Raw genomic sequence first — 17,866 nt, 5'->3', positions numbered from 1 at the left:
ATCTATATATAATTGTCTTCTAGATGTGACTCGAGTTAAAATTGGAGAATTCTAAATTTTAAGGCTGACTCTTAAAATGGGGCGAGGAGAAAATTGTAAATATGGAAAAGGTTAAAGGTCACTCTTGCTATTTAAAATGACCCCGGGCCAAACGACATCATGAGTATTTGGGACTGTTGTCGGGAGCCAGTGTCCTGCACCTTTCTTAATTCTGATTCAATGATCTTCAATGTGATTTAATGATCTTTAATTCTAGTTTAATGATAAAAATTCAACTGTGATTTAATGGTCAAAATTCAATTGCGATTTAATGGTCAAAATTCAATTGCGATTTGCCCCAAGGTATGGTAGGATGGTAAAAGACATGATAATTTTTTTAAACAATTAGTGTTGAAAATCTATGTAGTATAGGGATGGGAAGTTTGAATAAATAGTGACATTAGAACACCATATCAAAATTTTTGGACAATTAATGATGAGTCATCTCATTTTCTAGATTAATTTGATGAGCAAAATATGAGATCGGCTCATCGATCAAAGATTAGTGAGTATAAGTTAGATATCTATTATATATATGAATAACATGTTACACATTTACACACCTAATGTTAAATTTTTTTAAATAATTTAGAAGTTAGGATATAGTATTTAGGATTTTAAAGTATATGTTTAGATTAAAGGAAGTAAATTTAATTTCAATTTTGATTTAATCATCAAAATTTAATTGTGATTTAATGATCAAAATCATAGGAGTTTCTCACTTTGTTAGGCACTGATTTGGGCTTCCTAATTGGAAGCCCACTACTACTTCTACTCAATTTGGGCTAATTGAGGACCAGCGATGTAGTGACATAATATTTAAAAATAAATAAATAAGAAAATTTAAATTTAAATTTTAATAAAAAATAAAAATAGTCTAGATATCGACCTCTGAAATCTTACCAATTATGTTCATGATTTAATTAATAGGTGAATCAAAAAAGATCATCTATTTTCGAGATTAATCGATCGAAATCCAAATACTTAGTTTATCAAAAAAATAAATAAAAAAAATAAAGATGTGAATTCTAAATAGAATAAATATTTTACAGGAAATACATATAAATTGTACTCTAAATTTATTTAATAGATGAATTAAAAAAAAATTAATAATTAAAAAAATCATCTAGTTTTAGAATTTATATAATTTTTAAACAAAATATCTTCATTTCATTTGATAAGTCAAATCAAGAAATTGCTTACAAAAGTGCTAAAGATTTGAAAAGTTTTGGATAAAGTCTAATGCAATTTCCTCTATTCCCAACTACGAACAATTTAAATTTTTTTCTAATAATTGAAGTATCTAAGAAATTAATTTACAAAAGTGCTAAATTGAGTCTGAAAAGGTTAAAAGTTTTGGATAAGTTAAAAGAGTTCGACTAAGCTTACTTCAGGTATATCTCTTTATTCGAGTTTTTGCACTTTTTTAAGAACAAATTTATAAATAACTAACTTTAATAGTTTAGCATAGGCCATACAAAATGCTTTAATAATTCATGTTCTATAGAAAAAATTTATTTAGTTACTGAACTTGAAGAACACTAAACAAACTCGATCTTTTCTTCTATTTGTTTTTGCACGCCCGAGATTGGATAACTTCGTCCATGTCTCCGAACCCATGCGCTGAGTCAGATGCGCGTCCCACGTGCTAACTGTAAAGTCTCATTATGGTGATAATTAAATCGATTAAATGGAAATCAAATAAAAAAAATATATTTTAAGAAATCAAATCGATTGAACTTTATTAGAAAAATTGAACGATAAAAAAATCGATTAATTTGATCCATTATCAAATTAACCGATCCTAATATAGCAGTGGATTAATGCACGATTGCTATTAGGTTCGATTAATTAATTTTTAAATTAAAAAAAAATCAAAAGTGAATCAAATAAATTGAAATAATTATTAAAAAAAAAATCAAATTTGAGCTCGCGGGAGATCAAGCTGACCGATAATCGATTGGAGCAGGTGCTCTGTGCTCGATGACGTGGCTAGGTATCGCAACTCTTTTGCTGTCCGCTGTCTGGACAAGCATTTCAATCTCTCTTGGTTGGATGGTCGACTCTCCTTCTTGTGTGAGTAATACTTTTGTACTCAGTTTGGAATGGCAAGTAGTATACCCTCATTTCTATTTACTTTAAAGTGGGTCCCTTACCTTTTAAGTCAGTCCTAAAAAAGGTAAAACGGAGAGTTGAGTTTGGATTCCTCGAAGAAGGGAGCAGGAAAATCTTATCCGTAGATCTCCAAGATCTCGTCCGTTCATGTAAAACCAAGGGTCAGGATCTCCTACATACTCTTTCCGTCACTATTGTACATCTTGCCGCAGCAAAATGTCGATGAGAGGAAGCGAACGCGAAGTAGAGATTTGAGAAGAAGAAGAAAGATGGCGATAATGGCGACGCTCGTTCGTCGCAGACTCCCGATCCGGACTCTGATTTGGAATAGACGCCCTAGTTTCTCGCTTCGTAGAATCTTTTCTTCGCCGGCGGCGGCAGCGGGAGAGCAGGAGCGGGGCATCGAGAAGATCCTTGTGGCGAACCGGGGCGAGATCGCTTGCCGGATCATGCGCACTGCGCAGCGTCTGGGAATCCGGACGGTCGCAGTCTACAGCGACGCCGACAGTTCCTCCCTCCATGTTAAGTCCGCCGACGAGGCCGTCCGAATAGGGCCGCCGCCCGCCCGAGCTAGCTACCTCAATGCGTCCGCCATCATCGAGGCCGCTCTTCGTACGGGAGCTCAGGTTGTGTTGCCAAAGGGTTCTTTGGTTTCTTTTTTGGTTTCACCGTATAACTAGCGGATCAGGAATCTTAAAGTTCAAAGTTGCAATTTTTCTGCGATGGGCTCGTAGATATTCATTTTAAGGTGTTAGCTTGATCAACCATTTCCTGTTACTGATATTGTTAATGTTTTAGGCTGTCCACCCTGGTTATGGTTTCCTCTCAGAAAGTGCTGATTTTGCACAGCTTTGCGAGACTGAAGGGCTCATATTTATTGGTCCTCCAGCATCCGCCATAAGAGACATGGGCGATAAAAGGTATGAGTCCAGGTGTCTCTTCCTAATTGGTTCTATTGTTTTCATTGCCAGACTATTTTTAAGATAATTAATCTAACTTCATTGTTGATTTGAGATACATCAGTGCATCAAAGAGAATCATGGGTGCAGCAGGTGTACCTTTAGTGCCTGGTTATCATGGTGACAACCAAGATGCCAATCTCTTAAAATTAGAAGCTGAAAAGATTGGGTATCCTATTTTGATAAAACCCACACATGGAGGTGGAGGAAAGGTATGGCTTTTGGCAATATTTTGATGGCACTGCATGCTTACTTCAAACTGTGTTTACACTTTCTCATATAATTTTTAACTAGTTAGATGTATTTCTTGATGTGTACTTATATCATGACCATCCACAATAAAAGTTTGCAAATTGAATGAAAAATTGAAGCGTTTATATTAATTCTTAATTGTTGCTTTTCCCATGTCTTCAATATTGATCTGTTTCAACTCATGCACAAAAAGTGAGTGTGAGGGCTCATCTGTGTGAAGGTTTCAAGCATGATATCCTATTTTTCTTTTCTATCTGAACTCAACCATCCCTTAAATTTACATGGATGTTTCTTTTGTCCAAAAGGTGATTTTTTGTTCTCAGTTTGTGCGAGTGCGAGCAATAAGTTCAAAATTGTAACCACCAATTCAGCTATTCCTGTAATGCTTCTTCTTCAATGAAGCCATAGCATGGACTTGTCCTAAGTCTAGAAAGTATTTGTCAAACATACATAACCTCAATATTTCTTCTTTCTTATATTTAGTTATTGGTTTTTTTGAAGGGTATGAGAATTGTTCAAGGGCCTGATGAATTTATCGAAGCTTTTCTGGGAGCACAACGTGAAGCTGCAGCTTCCTTTGGGATAAACACTATCTTACTAGAGAAATATATAACCCAACCCCGCCATGTTGAAGTCCAGGTAAAATCAAACATTTCTTAAATCTCATCTCAAGCTTTTACAAGAAACTTACCTTGGTAAATTTCATTGCATTGGCTAGTTTGGGCAAGCACTCTTACCCGTGCCATAATTTTTATTTATTTATTATTATTTTTAACTTTAAATGGTTGCCAAAGCTATCTCAATCAGTTTGTTTTTCTGATCACATCTTGTTAAGGGCTCATTCGTGCAAGTGACTGGAAGTAACTGGAGTTTTATTGTAATCATGCTGGAAAATGACTTTGATATTTAAGGTCCATGTATTTGTTTATAGTTGCTAAAGTGATGAGTGAAATCAGTGATGCGTGTTCATATATCATCAAGTATATTTCTGAGGAAGTTCTGTTGCAGTTACTAAAACCTCTTAACCATCAGAAGAAAACATGCATCTGTCATAAAAACCTATTTGCAAATTCTGAAACAAAAGCACAATTCATTTAAAAATATACTTGACTGAGTTCTGAATGATGACTCTTGACATATTTTGTTAGTATCAATGAAATCAACATATCTCCATAATAGTATGATATTGTCTATTTTGGGCTTAAACCCTCATGGTTTTGTATTTGGGCTTTATCTAAGAGGCCTCATACCAATGGAGATATCTTCTATGTATTTTCAATGTGGGACTTTGATTGTATCCCAATAATCCTCCCCTAAACAAAGGAAGACTGAGAGTTACTCTACCATTATCCTTATGGTCTGGGCTTCCCCTACCTCCTTCATTTTTTTTCTTGAGGGTCCCCACATGACTCTATATAGATCATGACTCTAATACCAATTGTTAGTACCGATGGAATTAATATATCTCTACAATGGTATGATATTGTCCACTTTGGTCCTAAGCCTTTATGATTTTGTATTTGATCCAAAAGTCCTCATACCAGTGAAGATATTTTCCATCTTATAAACCTATAATCTTTTCCATGTATTTCCAATGTGGGACTTTTATTGTATCCCAACATATTTGTCATGCCTTATTTTATGCGATAAATCCATACTTGGGTTACTTGACATTTGGTTGATTGCATTATTGCTTTGTTGATCATGGAGGTATTTGGAGATAAGCATGGAAATGTAATACATCTAAATGAGAGAGATTGCAGTGTGCAAAGAAGACATCAGAAGATTATTGAAGAAGCTCCAGCGGTAAGCTTGCGTTCATTGTTAACCTATTTAGAATGTCTGGTGATTACTACAACTGTGAGAATAAAATCTTTGCAGCCAAATGTCACACATGAGTTTCGTTCCCATTTGGGTAAAGCTGCAGTTTCTGCTGCCAAGGTAATTGGTCCTACATGTTCTTTTGAACCTACTTTTGGAAGTACTAAATGAGCTAGTACCAAAATGTTGTTTCAAATCACTCTTTTTCTTGTGGTCTCAATTCACTTTCTCAATTTCATCAAACACTAACTTTTTTTTTTACTTCAATTCACCATATTGGTCTATGATTGTGCTCATTGTGTAAACTTTAATTTTTTTCACTATCAATTAGTTCAATCACCTCCTGACATTTTAAAATTTCTGGTCTTATGGAATATTATTAAATTTAATCCTGTTAATTCATGATATGGAGAAGATAAGTGACATATAGGAACTCTTGAAGTCTACCTTTTTGTCTTGATGTGTTCATCCCACTTCTTTTCAATTTATTGTATAAGAGTATCATCATGTAAGTTGACGATGCTCGGATGGGAATGGTAACATATTTCAGTTGAGCTTATAATTATAAATGCTACATTTGAGAATAGTATGTTATTCTCATAAATATTTGTGGAAAAACAATTTAAGCTGGCATGCCAAAGTGTGACCTAATATAATTTCTCTAGTAGATAACTTGAAGCCAATCAAGAAAAGAAATGTGCATGAGAATTTGACATAAAGCTTAAGAATGTGTATTTGAAAGAGTTAACATACTTTGATTATTCTTAGTTTCCTAATGATTTTGAGTTAAATGAAAAAGGCTTCATATGGCTTAAGACTTAAACTAAATGGTTGGGACATTCTAACTTAGTTTTTTTTGTTGAAATTATTTTTTTAAAATGAGTTAAATGAAAAAGGCTTCATATGGATTAAAGACTTAAACTAAATGTTTGGGACATTCTAACTTTTTTTTTGTTGAAATTATTTTTTTAAAATGATTTTTTCCCTTGTGTTTGGTAAGACAAATTTACCCAACCTCCTCCTTCCTACGATATATCATGCATAAATGTAGAGGATGTAGTGTGAAGAATTGAACTTCCCAAGTTAATGCAAGGGTAAAGCTCCTCATCCAAAATGACTAGCCACCTAAGCTAGGATACTCCACATATGGGTGCCTCAACAATCTTTGACATAGCTATGCGAGATTAAGGAATTCCTCCTTACACACCCATCAAAATCATCAAACTCTCTGTTGGATAAGGGTACCCTATATTAGTTACCTAGCATGCAAAGCCTACATGCCTCACTTACAACTCGTAAGGTAGTATGCCTCTTTACATTAGTTCTCCTCTCAAAATCTTAACACATTTTTGCATTTGCTTAGTCAACTTAGCCCGAATAGGAGTTCCATAGTTATTAAAGGCGCTTGCCTGGCTATGCCTAGGCATAAGGCGTAGTCAGGCGAGCCTCTTGCGCCTGTGTGCTTTGTGAGAGGAGGAAGAAATCAATTTTGAGAAAATTGATAAAGATTCAGTTATACAAATCTGGTGGTGATGATAATAATATGATTGAGGAAGATGATGAATATTTTGATGATTTAGATATTTGAAGTTTTTTTTTTAATTTGAATTATGCGTAACGTATTTATTTGTTAGTAAATTTTACATTTACATTATTGTTTAATATTTTATGGACTATAGTTTTGTTAGTGAAATATTTTGGTAGAAATTCTCTATATATGTTTGAATTGTAAAAATTTATACCTAGAGCGTCTTACTTTAGAAAGACATACACCTCACCTTGTGCCATGTGCCTCAAGCCCCATTGCACCTATGCGTTTTTGGGCGTCTCACACCTTAAGTAACTATGAGAAGTTTGGCTAGTTCAAACATAGTGATATTGTGTAATGCAATGGTCGAATGATGAGGTGGGGATGTTAGTGGCAACCATCCCTAAGTCCATTATTTAATATAATATTGCCCCTAGGGCGTAGCCGAGTTGGTTTCCAAGTGGCAGATTTGTTTCCTTAGGCACGGGTCGAATTGCGAGGTTGACAGCCATGGAATGCCCTCCCACCTGGAGGCCTGCAGCTGTGGAATGCCCTCCCACTTGGAGGCCTACTTGGTACTTGATTTACCTGCTTGTATCTCGCTCTGGGGTTGACGATACTAGACCGCTTGGGATGAGCGAAATCACCTTTTGCCTCCTTTATTTAATATAATATTTTATTGTAAAAAAATGATTAATTAACATTATGTAGAACAATTACCTCAAAATTTAAATTACCAGCATATCTAACTCGTAGAAAAGGACTAGGGACTTGCCTGATATACACATATAATCACCTCAAGGACTAAGGAACTGCCTCTTGTCCATCAATTTAGCTCATTCCCTTATTCTTGAAAGCATCACTATTACATGGTATATATTAACTTTAATATAAACTTTAAACCTAAAATATTTAATGTAGGACTAAATTTTCTATACATAACTCCTAGAACGTCTAACACTCCTCAAGCAAGAGCATAGATACACTATGTTCAACTTGTTATATAAACTAGAAAAGATAACTGATTAAGACATGAGAATAATGAAACCTAAAACATTAAGACGTTGATTAGCACATCAATTAACAGAGAAAGATGTAAGATCTATGCAGACGAGAAACTTGACAACTACTCAACAACAGGCATGATGAGAGCTACTTGGCTGACGACATGAGTAGTAAGTTCAGCTGAAGACGTGAGTAAGAAGTTGCTCATTTAAAGATGCTAGCAAGAAAGAACAGTGAGGAAGGAGACAAAGCCTGTTGCCATAGAAGCAACATTGGGAAGATGAGATAGCTAGGATAGAAGATCTGAAAGTGGCAAAGAAGGAAACTATCAAAGAGGAAATAGATTGAGATTGTGTTAGAAAGTTTAGGCTAAAGGGTGAGGAGATGCACTGGTAAGTAACACTTGATACAGGCACATGCTTGGATATGTAGAACTCTCATTGGACTGGTTGCGAGGAAAGGGCTATCATGCAAGACGGAGAGTAATACATTTCTAGCAAAAAGGTGTGCTAGAGGACACCTTTGAGGAGGCACCATGTGCAAATGACTTTGATGATGTCTTTACTGTGTCAATTGCAGAGGATGTGCACATAGGAGGAGAATCGTAGAGGATCCAATCAGAGATGGAAAATTTAAACGGAGAGCATGACTTTACCTGTTGGCAACTCCACGAGGAACCAAGCGGCAAAACGATAGAGGAAAAGTGTAAGGATTTTCTGCTTGTACATGGGTGAACTACATTTTGGATGGAGGTGTGGCCTTTGGCTTGTCGCAAGTGCAAGTGGGAGGAAGCAGGACCTGTGGGAGAGACCAAGAGATTTGGAACATTGTGTTTCATGAAGAATTGGCCCCAATGCGATTAGGAGTGGCCTGATGGTTGCCATTTCAGAAGCAAGCATAATTCTGGAACTTGCTCCCAGGAAACCAAGGAGACAACCATGATGATAGGAGCTTGAGAATAAGACATCGATGCAGGGGGTCCATTTATATCATTTTACAATCAATGGCTTCCCCCTAAGTGATTATTATTATTAATGGTTTAATGCCTAATTCTAGCCTGAACAGGAAGTTTACGAGAAACAATAAACAAAACTTCAATTGACATCAGTTTGACTAATGATTGAGTTAAACAAAGCATAATCTTAAAAAAGGATTCATGTGGTTTTAGCCCAAACAGTCAAGAGAGGGAAATCTAGCTGAGTTGTGCTCGATGATATGTCTAGTACCATTAAACAAGACTTCAGCAACTGGCATAGACATGGTGTGAAGCATAGGGAGATTTGGTGAGGTTTTCTTTTCTTTTTATTTTTAAAACTGCAGGTGGAATTAAAATATTGATGGCATGGATGCTTTTATTATAAAACAAAGTCATGCATAGTTTATTGATAGACTGATTGAATGATGTTGATTGGGTAGGTTATTTCACAGATAGGTGTTCCATATCAACCTATTGTGTCCTTATTCTACCTTAGAGCCAATGAACTTGTACTGTGGAATCGAGCTTCCCTGCACATAGCTCTAACTCAATGTTTCTCGAAATGGAAACTTATATAAATTGATTGCCACTTTAAAGTTATGTTAATGGGTATAAATACAAGGAGAGATGACTATCTAGGGTAACTAACTTTAATGTTTTTTCTTCCATTATCTTCTTTATGCTTCTATGGTTTATTGTGCTCTAACTTTGTTATCCCTGTTGCATTGATTACCTACGAAGGCAGTTGGTTATTACAGTGCTGGAACTGTAGAATTTATAATGGACACCATCTCAGGGGAGTTCTACTTCATGGAGATGAATACTCGTCTTCAGGTATGTTGAATGTATTTGAGATTCACTTACATTACTGCTACATCTGCAAGCAAATAATGGATATAAAAGGAAGAAGCAGATTTTGGTCTTCCATGCTTTCTCATAATTTACTTCTAAAACAAATGCCTTATATATATATCTATATATATATATATTTATTTTTTTTGGTAAAGGTTGAGCATCCTGTCACTGAGTTGATTGTTGGTCAAGATCTTGTGGAGTGGCAGATTCATGTTGCAAATGGGGGACATTTACCATTGAATCAAGAGCAAGTGCCACTGAATGGTAAATCATTTAACATGATAACCTAGCATCATAGACTGTGTTAACTGTTCATTCGCATATTCCATCAAACATGTTTCAGTTTGCTATTATTCTCTTGCCTTGATTTCCATATAATTTTTTTTCCTTTTGAGCTGAGGTGAAAATTTTGTTGAAATTTTGCTTCTAGCATGGAAATTTTATACACATTTAATTTACACCTGTAGCAAATTCCTTCACTTATAAAAAGTTGACTACTAACATAACATACTTGGAAGTACTAGAATGCATTTCAAAATTTTAGTTTGTCTAACTCCTCTAGTTTCTCAAAATTATACAAATCTCGTTCATGCAGATGCTGTCATTTTTAGGCAGATTTTCCTGAATTTTATCCACTAGATTATGCAGATACTGTCCATATTCTATTTTATTTTATTTTTCAAAAAAAAAAAACTTTATTGCAATGATGCATAACACTGTCTTTCTTGGAATAGGAAAATGCATAAGATCATTTTTTTAAAATTATTTTTGTTTTTGTACTCTAGGCCATTCTTTTGAAGCTCGAATTTATGCTGAAAATGTTCCAAAAGGATTTCTGCCTGCAACTGGAACACTACATCACTATCGGCCAGTTCCAGTTTCATCTACTGGTATCACACATGGAATGATTATCAGAAAAATCTCTGTTTTACATTTTTGTATTAATCGTTTGATTGATACAGTGCGTGTTGAAACTGGAGTGGAGGAAGGGGATACTGTTAGCATGCACTATGATCCTATGATTGCTAAACTTGTAGTATGGGGAGAAAACCGATATGCTGCCTTAGGCAAACTGAAGAACTGCTTGCACAATTTCCAGGTGCATTTAACATACTAAAATTTGTATATTTGTCATTTAACATTAAATGATCTTCATGGTGTTGCTGTAATTATTTCTTATTGCATTTTCCATCCTGATATCTTCGCCGTATGTTCTCATGTAAATGTCTGTTCATTTCATTAAGCAGTAAAATGCAAGTTTGGCAAATAGTGTCAGAATCAATTAATTATGCTTATATCAACTGTCTGACTCATGTTAACCTAATGAATTATTTAGACCTTGTTTGGTTGTTTACTTGGAAATGAGGACTAGTTATTTATTTTCTTTGTTTACTAAATGAGGATTTGCATATGATTTCTTGCAAATTTAAGAGAAAAATATCTAATAGTTACATCAATATGGTAAAACATGGATAAAAGACTATAAAATTTACTTGCCACTGCTAAAACTGTTAGGTTGTAACGAGTGATTTACCTTGGTTGTTGGTTTACACTAAGGATTAGCTCTAAGCCTCTATTTTTTTATTATTAGTATAAGATGAACTACTAGTTATATTCAAGATATATCTTCTTTGGTATAGATTATTTGCAATGAAATGGAGAGAAATTTTAGAAACTAACAATTTACACTAGGTAGAAATAATACTAAATCTATGAATGCAATTTTGAACTTTCAACATTAAGAGGCTCTTCACCATTTACTAAACTGAGATATAGAGATATAAACGAGGATATCATTTCTAGGATAAAGAGAGAGGTTCAGATGAAGAGGATCTTCTTGGCTTTTATGTGATCACAATAGGCCCTTAAGCTAAAAGTATTATTTGATTAGATTATAGTATGGCCAATTATATTTTATAGATTAGAGTGTTGAACAATTATAGACAATATTAAAAAGGTGTAACAAAGATTAAATGCTAAGGATGTGATTAAAAAGGTGTAACAAAGATTAAATGCTAAGGATGTGATTAAAAAGGTGTAACAAAGATTAAATGCTAAGGATGTGTGGGGTTATTCATAGGTTTTAAAAAGTGTATGGAGTTGGTACATAGTATCCATATGCAGTATTTGAGCGTGTTTGTATACCTATGCTGTTCATATTAAAATAACATAAAAATGCTGTATATTGATAAAGATAAACATTTCACTTCCAAAACGAATTACCATAGTAAAAATTGTTTGGCAATCATAGGAACAAATTCTATAGGGAAGAGAAAAAAGACATCATAAAGGCCTTATTATCTGAGAAGGGGCTAGGCAGGTAATAATGGTTTAATTTGCTCAACCTAACATGTTTAAGTAAACAACATCTTTGATTATTTAAATGTTCGCATATGCAACTGTTTAGACCACATATGTGGAGATCACATAGTCTGTCTATTGATGTCATTCTCATATAGGAGACTGCATGTAATATCCGATGCAAGTCCTTGCCATATATGCTAGGTGGTCACCTATGTGGTTGCTTAGGCCACTTTTTGAAACATTCATTAATAGAAAGGAAAATAAAAAATAAGAGCCAATAGTTGATGACAAAATTAGAGAATGATTAGATCATCTGGACATTTATAAAGACAATCAATTGACTCATATAAACAATTTGAATCATCAATTAGAATTAAGGATGCAATGGGTAGATGAACACCAAATACACTTTATGTAACATAATTAAAATCAATTTGAAAGATTTGAATGTTTCAAGTATAATGATTCTGTGGTCAATTCTACAAATTTTCAATGTCAGTATGATGATTCTGCAGCCAACTCTATATAGTTGGGGCTAACACAAATTGTTGGTCAGTTGACAAGACATAACTTTTCAATCCTTCTTGATTTCTCTTCAAAGAGAACATGCTCTAAAATATATCAAAAATGACTAGTAATATATGATTGCCTGACTGCATAGTTCACATGCAATTCACGAGGATATTATGTGATCAATATTAATAAATATTAAAAAACTTATATTGATAAAATTCCATAAATATATTAATAATTTTTGACACATCCAATACATATCTTCATATAATAATATTATATGTCATCACATAATGCATAGCACATTAAAATATGATGATCAATATTAATTAACGATTAAAATTGTATATATATATATATATATATATATATATATATATATATATATAAAGTGGTGCTTATATGATTAATACCTAAAGTGTTTATCACTTGCAAAATAAATATTTAAGCTAACAGGTACAAGTTACAAGCTACCAAGTAAGATAGCTTAGGCTTTCGAGTCTAAATTTATCCAATGAACCAAATAAAGCATTTTTAGATTGTGCATAGGCTGCATATGCCATATGGGTGCCTTTTTTATAAGTGAGTCTATCATAAAGTTACAAGCTTTTTTATATTGTCGCTATGTAGGTCCCTTTAAAATGTGTCTAAGCGGGCACATATGCACCTGCAACGATCTGTTTAAAAACTTCATGATATCTTCCAGTTTTACACATTTGGTAGTTCACAGGAAAATGAAACCACATTCAGAATTTGGGTTTGAGTTTGAGTTTGATTGGTACTGTATCGTATCTTACCGATATCAAAACAATAAAAAATGATTAAAATTAAATAAAAAATTTATGTGATAGAGCATAATATCAAGACTATACAGTTACATCCCGGCACAAATATTACTTTCGGTCTATATATCAATATAGACTAGTAAATAATGCCATTACTGGGAGGTACAAACCAAATTTTTTTAGTTAAATTGTTTTTGTGATCATTGAATTTCTTGAGACATTAGAATATTAATTTCTCATCTAAACCTCACAGAAAAAGAATTTGTAGAAGTTAGAAAATATCCCTCAAGGTCTTGCATGTTGGAGCAAATTAGCATGGCTGTTTTCAGCAATAAACAATTTTTGGTATAACAATATTTATTACTGTGTTTCTTGTTTTATTATGCAATGGTCATTTGAACCCTTAAAATTCTAAAACTCATATCTCTTTCTTGGTATGTTTTATTTACAATAAATCAAATAGGAAAAAGAAATCAATAATAATAATATGCTCAGTTATTTATGCCCTCTGGTATAATTGTATTCTAATTGTGAGCGAGCCTGTTGCAGGTTGCTGGGTTGCCTACCAATATCGCATTCCTCAACACACTTTCAGATCATTGGGCCTTTGAGAAGGGTCTAGTTGAAACACACTATATTGAGCATTTTAAAAGTGACCTTTTTCCTGATGAATTACCAAAGGAAATGTATGTTGTTGCTATGCATAGCGCAACAGTTGTTGCTGCCTGCATATGTGAAGTGGAGAAAATCACATCTAGAGAGACTATTCCAAGTATGCTGACATTTACATTATAAATATGCTAACCTGAATCCTCATTATTTATCATGTCTAATCAGTTAGCATCATTGACAGGTGACAATCCGTTACTTTCACTGTGGTATAGTCACACACCTTTCAGAATGCATCATAATGCAAAACGCCTGATAGAACTAGAGTGGGATAAAGAACTAATTGGCAGCTTTGAAGAGATTCTGAAGCTTGTGATTACCTACCAGCCTGATGGGAGTTACTTGGTTGAGGTCAGACAGTATGCTTTGTGAAAATTTTGGTAAAAATTTCTTTTTTAGAGAAAAAGGAAATCTGAAAAGGAATATAAAAATAAAAGAATAAATTTGTTATGACCTCTTCAATTTTTCTATCGATGAAAACTATTTGTTGACACAAAGGATATTAATCTGTTCCTTTAATGAGAAAAAAAATCACTTATTTTTTATTTTGATAGTGTACTCATTTTCTTAAAATTTCTATCAAACCCATGTTGCAAAACAATTTTGATTCTTTGAGAAGAATATTAAATTTTTTAAGAAAATTGTCCTGAACAAATGCAGCTTAAACAAAGCCTAACTGTAAGAACATTTATTTTGGTAAAGATAATTAACAGTTGTCACTAGCATTACTGACTGGATATGTATTTGTTAGCTATATGGAGACTGTTTGCCTCATGGTTTAGTAAGGCACTCCAAAAAGATAAATGATAGACAATTTGTTTTCAGAGATTTTAATTTCTTGAAGTTATTGACAGTTTTGCACTACTTATCAAGGCTAAATGCAAGTATTCAGATTTGCCATCTGGGCTAAGTGTTGTGTAATTATGATACAAACTAAATGATTTAAGTAGAAAAAAGACTAAGTATGAGTTATAACTTGAAGGGTTAATTACTAAATCTATCATGAACATTTTAAGGTTTTTACAAATCTATCTCATAATCAGTTTCTATCAAATATCTCACGTACTTTCAATCTATACCAAATCTATAATAGAAGACAAAATTTATGACCAATTTTTCTATTAATTCTTGATAGAATTGTTTTTGCATGACTTCATGTATCATTTTGACATCTCATTAGATTTTTTAATGATCAAATATGTCATATGTTAATAAATTTGTCAATTAAGGTTGTTCAAAATTGTTTACATTTTGACTTGTTTTTTAAAATAAAAAAATATGTTTAATATTTGAATATATATATGCCATGATGTAATATTCATCTAAAAAAGTGTCATTTGATTTGTTAAGTTGGGAATGGGATAGATTTGTTACAAGAAAAAAGGATGTTATATATTTGATAAAAATGAACATATGTGATAGATATGTGGTGATAAAATTGGTAATTAACCCTAACTTCAATAACGGATTTCAAACTTTTCTCTTTTGAATTTTTAACATTTTTGATCATGAAGAAATTATTCAATCTGTTGGCTGTCAAATTATCTTTTTAGATCACCATAATTACTTTTTAGTCAATTGTAATTATGAATTTTAAATAAAATTTACAGAATATAGAAAATAAAATTTAGTACAGTAATCATACTCACGTATTTCCTAATATTTATTTCTAGGTTTCATAGATAATCCATCTTAGTTCATGTTCATCGGAAAGAAAAAACTACCATGTGGAAATACATTTTATGCAGAATCCCTTAACCAGCCTTTTAATCCTTCAATTCTTTAAGTTCAGAGGGAATGACAATCAAAGAAAAGCCATGCCATATATGTATGCTCTAATCACCTTCTAGTAACTGTGATGCTTATGCCTAGTATGGTTCCTTCGTGCAATTGCATTTGACATATAACTTGTATTTAAATTCCTTCTACATTTTGGTTTGCATAAAAATGACTATTGTTGGGTATTGCTGAATGATTCTCCTTCTATTTCTCTCCTACCTTTATTGAAGATTCAACACTGCCCCTGAAGGATCTGTGCATGTATGCTCGAGTGTTTGGATCCAAACAAATTTGATATCTTGTTTTTTATGTTTCCTTGCCACATTGTAGACTGAAGGCGGTGATTCTCCTGGTTTGGAAGTGAAGGTTATGCATGTAGGAAATAGAGATTACAGAGTAGATGTTAATGGACTGCAGACCGATGTAGCTTTGGCGATATATTTAAAGGTAAATTGTTAGACAAGTATCTTCACTTGCTCGGAAGGACATTAGTGCAAAATTCTTCACAATGCCTGGTTTGGTTGAAAGATCATAGACACACATTTTCTTTCTATCTTACTCAAATGCATGCAGTCGAGTACATGGCTTGAGTTGTTTTTATCACTTTGCTGATATCAGGAAAGAAACAAGCACTTTGAAGTTTGGCACGGCAAGCATCACCATCATTTCAGGCAATCTGCGAAGCTTCATCAATCAAGCGATAATGAATTAGAGCACAAAACGGATTTCCAGACCTCTCATCCCAAAGGAAGTGTTTTGGCGCCTATGGCTGGTTTGGTGGTTAAAGTGCTGCTTCAAAATGGCGCCTTCGTCGAGGAAGGCCAGCCTATTTTGGTTCTAGAAGCAATGAAAATGGAGGTGAAAACAATTTACAGTTTCATTTATTCATATGTTCAATCTGTTTCACTTTTGAATCATATTACCTTATTCTTCGGTGGCGGTGAATGCTTTTCAGCACGTCGTCAAATCTCCCCGTGCCGGCTACTTAAATGATCTTCAAGTTTCTGCCGGCCAACAAGTCTTCGACACCACTGTGCTGTTTAACATAAAGGTAAAAGCCCTGGAGGTTTCATAGATAACTACCAATTTGCTTTCCTTTAGACTAACAAAACTGAAAGAGACTTAACAGTGCATTGAATATTTGTATTCCTGGTTTGCTTACCATGTTTATTTCTGATATTCCAGGATAAACAAGGTTGATAACAAGAAAATTCTTGTTACCTCAAATGCATTGTGAGCTACAAGCCTGAACTACATGAGCAATCCTTTGATCAATAAAGAGATCTGAGTTCGAGGAGAAAATCTGAGAGTGTGTATCATGACAAACCTTGCACAGTGATTCATGTAAATTCTACTTTCTCAGTTTTAAGCAGAATACTTCATCTGTATCATCCTGCCACTGATAAATAAATCCCTTTGTTGGCCAAACTTAACTTGTAGAGATTGTAGAACATTGACGATTTAATAAGAGAAAATTGTCAGTTGTTTTTCTGTGCATTGTACATCTAATGACTAATGTTGCTTTAATCCAAGTGTTAAGGAGGTAAGTGTTGAAGTGTCTTATCCCAAGTGGTAAGTATGAAGATATGTGTTGTTTGAGGTTTCGGATTTGAGTCTTCTTAGCAACATGTATTTGTTGATTGACGTATTATTTTGACAGTAGACTCTTATCAACATAATGGTACTGTATTCTCAAAAAATCCCTTAGAGGGTTTTCTAACTATGAGATCATTTTGGCGGTGGAATCGGTCACTATAAAAAATTTATCCAAGATAGTTTTTTTCTACCCCGGGGCATAGTTGAGATCTCGACGAAGTCGAGCATTATCCTTTTCTGTCGTGGTTAATTACAGCTTCTCGATTTACCTCTTCACTATAAGTGATTTTTTTAGTGAGTAAATTCAGAATATAATTTATTTGAACTTTGATTTTTTTAATTATATATTCAATTTCCCAATTAGCACACAAAATTCAAAGTGACATTGGCACATGGAAGCATTAATGGATCTTTAAGAGGAAAGAAGCTTTTTTTTTTAGGTCAAACAAATCATGCTATACTAGTTTGAAAAATATTGGACCTACTTAATTTTGGGGGGGGAAAAAATTCGATGAATATAATGTCAAAGCAATTTTAGATTTTTAATTTCATTAAATATTTTAAGTAATTCTACAAAGAATTTATATTAGATAAAAAAATTTAGAAAGAATTAGTGGATAAGTATTAGAGGCGGTAAGAGAAGATTAAAATTAGGGCAAAGTGGGTTTTT

General features: G+C 33.5%; 1 protein-coding gene across 2 annotated transcripts; it reads left to right on the top strand.

Moving 5' to 3' along the window:
- The first annotated feature begins 2,412 nt into the window (after positions 1–2,412).
- Positions 2,413–17,052, top strand: LOC141846764 (methylcrotonoyl-CoA carboxylase subunit alpha, mitochondrial). Of its 2 annotated transcripts, XM_074734808.1 has the most exons (17): positions 2,413–2,780; positions 2,953–3,074; positions 3,178–3,325; positions 3,867–4,004; positions 5,076–5,171; positions 5,247–5,306; positions 9,437–9,529; positions 9,703–9,814; positions 10,336–10,440; positions 10,513–10,649; positions 13,702–13,924; positions 14,006–14,172; positions 15,931–16,047; positions 16,219–16,458; positions 16,556–16,651; positions 16,786–16,833; positions 16,868–17,052. In XM_074734808.1, exons 1-16 carry the CDS (start codon positions 2,424–2,426, stop codon positions 16,798–16,800), a joined length of 2,226 nt encoding a protein of 741 aa, XP_074590909.1. In that variant the 5' UTR covers positions 2,413–2,423; the 3' UTR covers positions 16,801–16,833; positions 16,868–17,052. The 2 variants fall into 2 exon arrangements, with proteins under 2 accessions (XP_074590909.1, XP_074590907.1); XM_074734806.1 differs by having other exon boundaries at positions 16,786–17,052.
- The last annotated feature ends 814 nt before the right edge of the window (positions 17,053–17,866 follow it).

This window comes from Curcuma longa, chromosome 15 (assembly GCF_044706935.1).
Source record: "Curcuma longa cultivar G26 ecotype Majalengka, Jawa Barat chromosome 15, ITB_CL_G26_1.1, whole genome shotgun sequence".
NCBI lineage: Eukaryota > Viridiplantae > Streptophyta > Magnoliopsida > Zingiberales > Zingiberaceae > Curcuma > Curcuma longa.
Note: the sequence above shows the minus strand (reverse complement) of the source record. Positions and strands in the feature narration are given on the sequence as shown.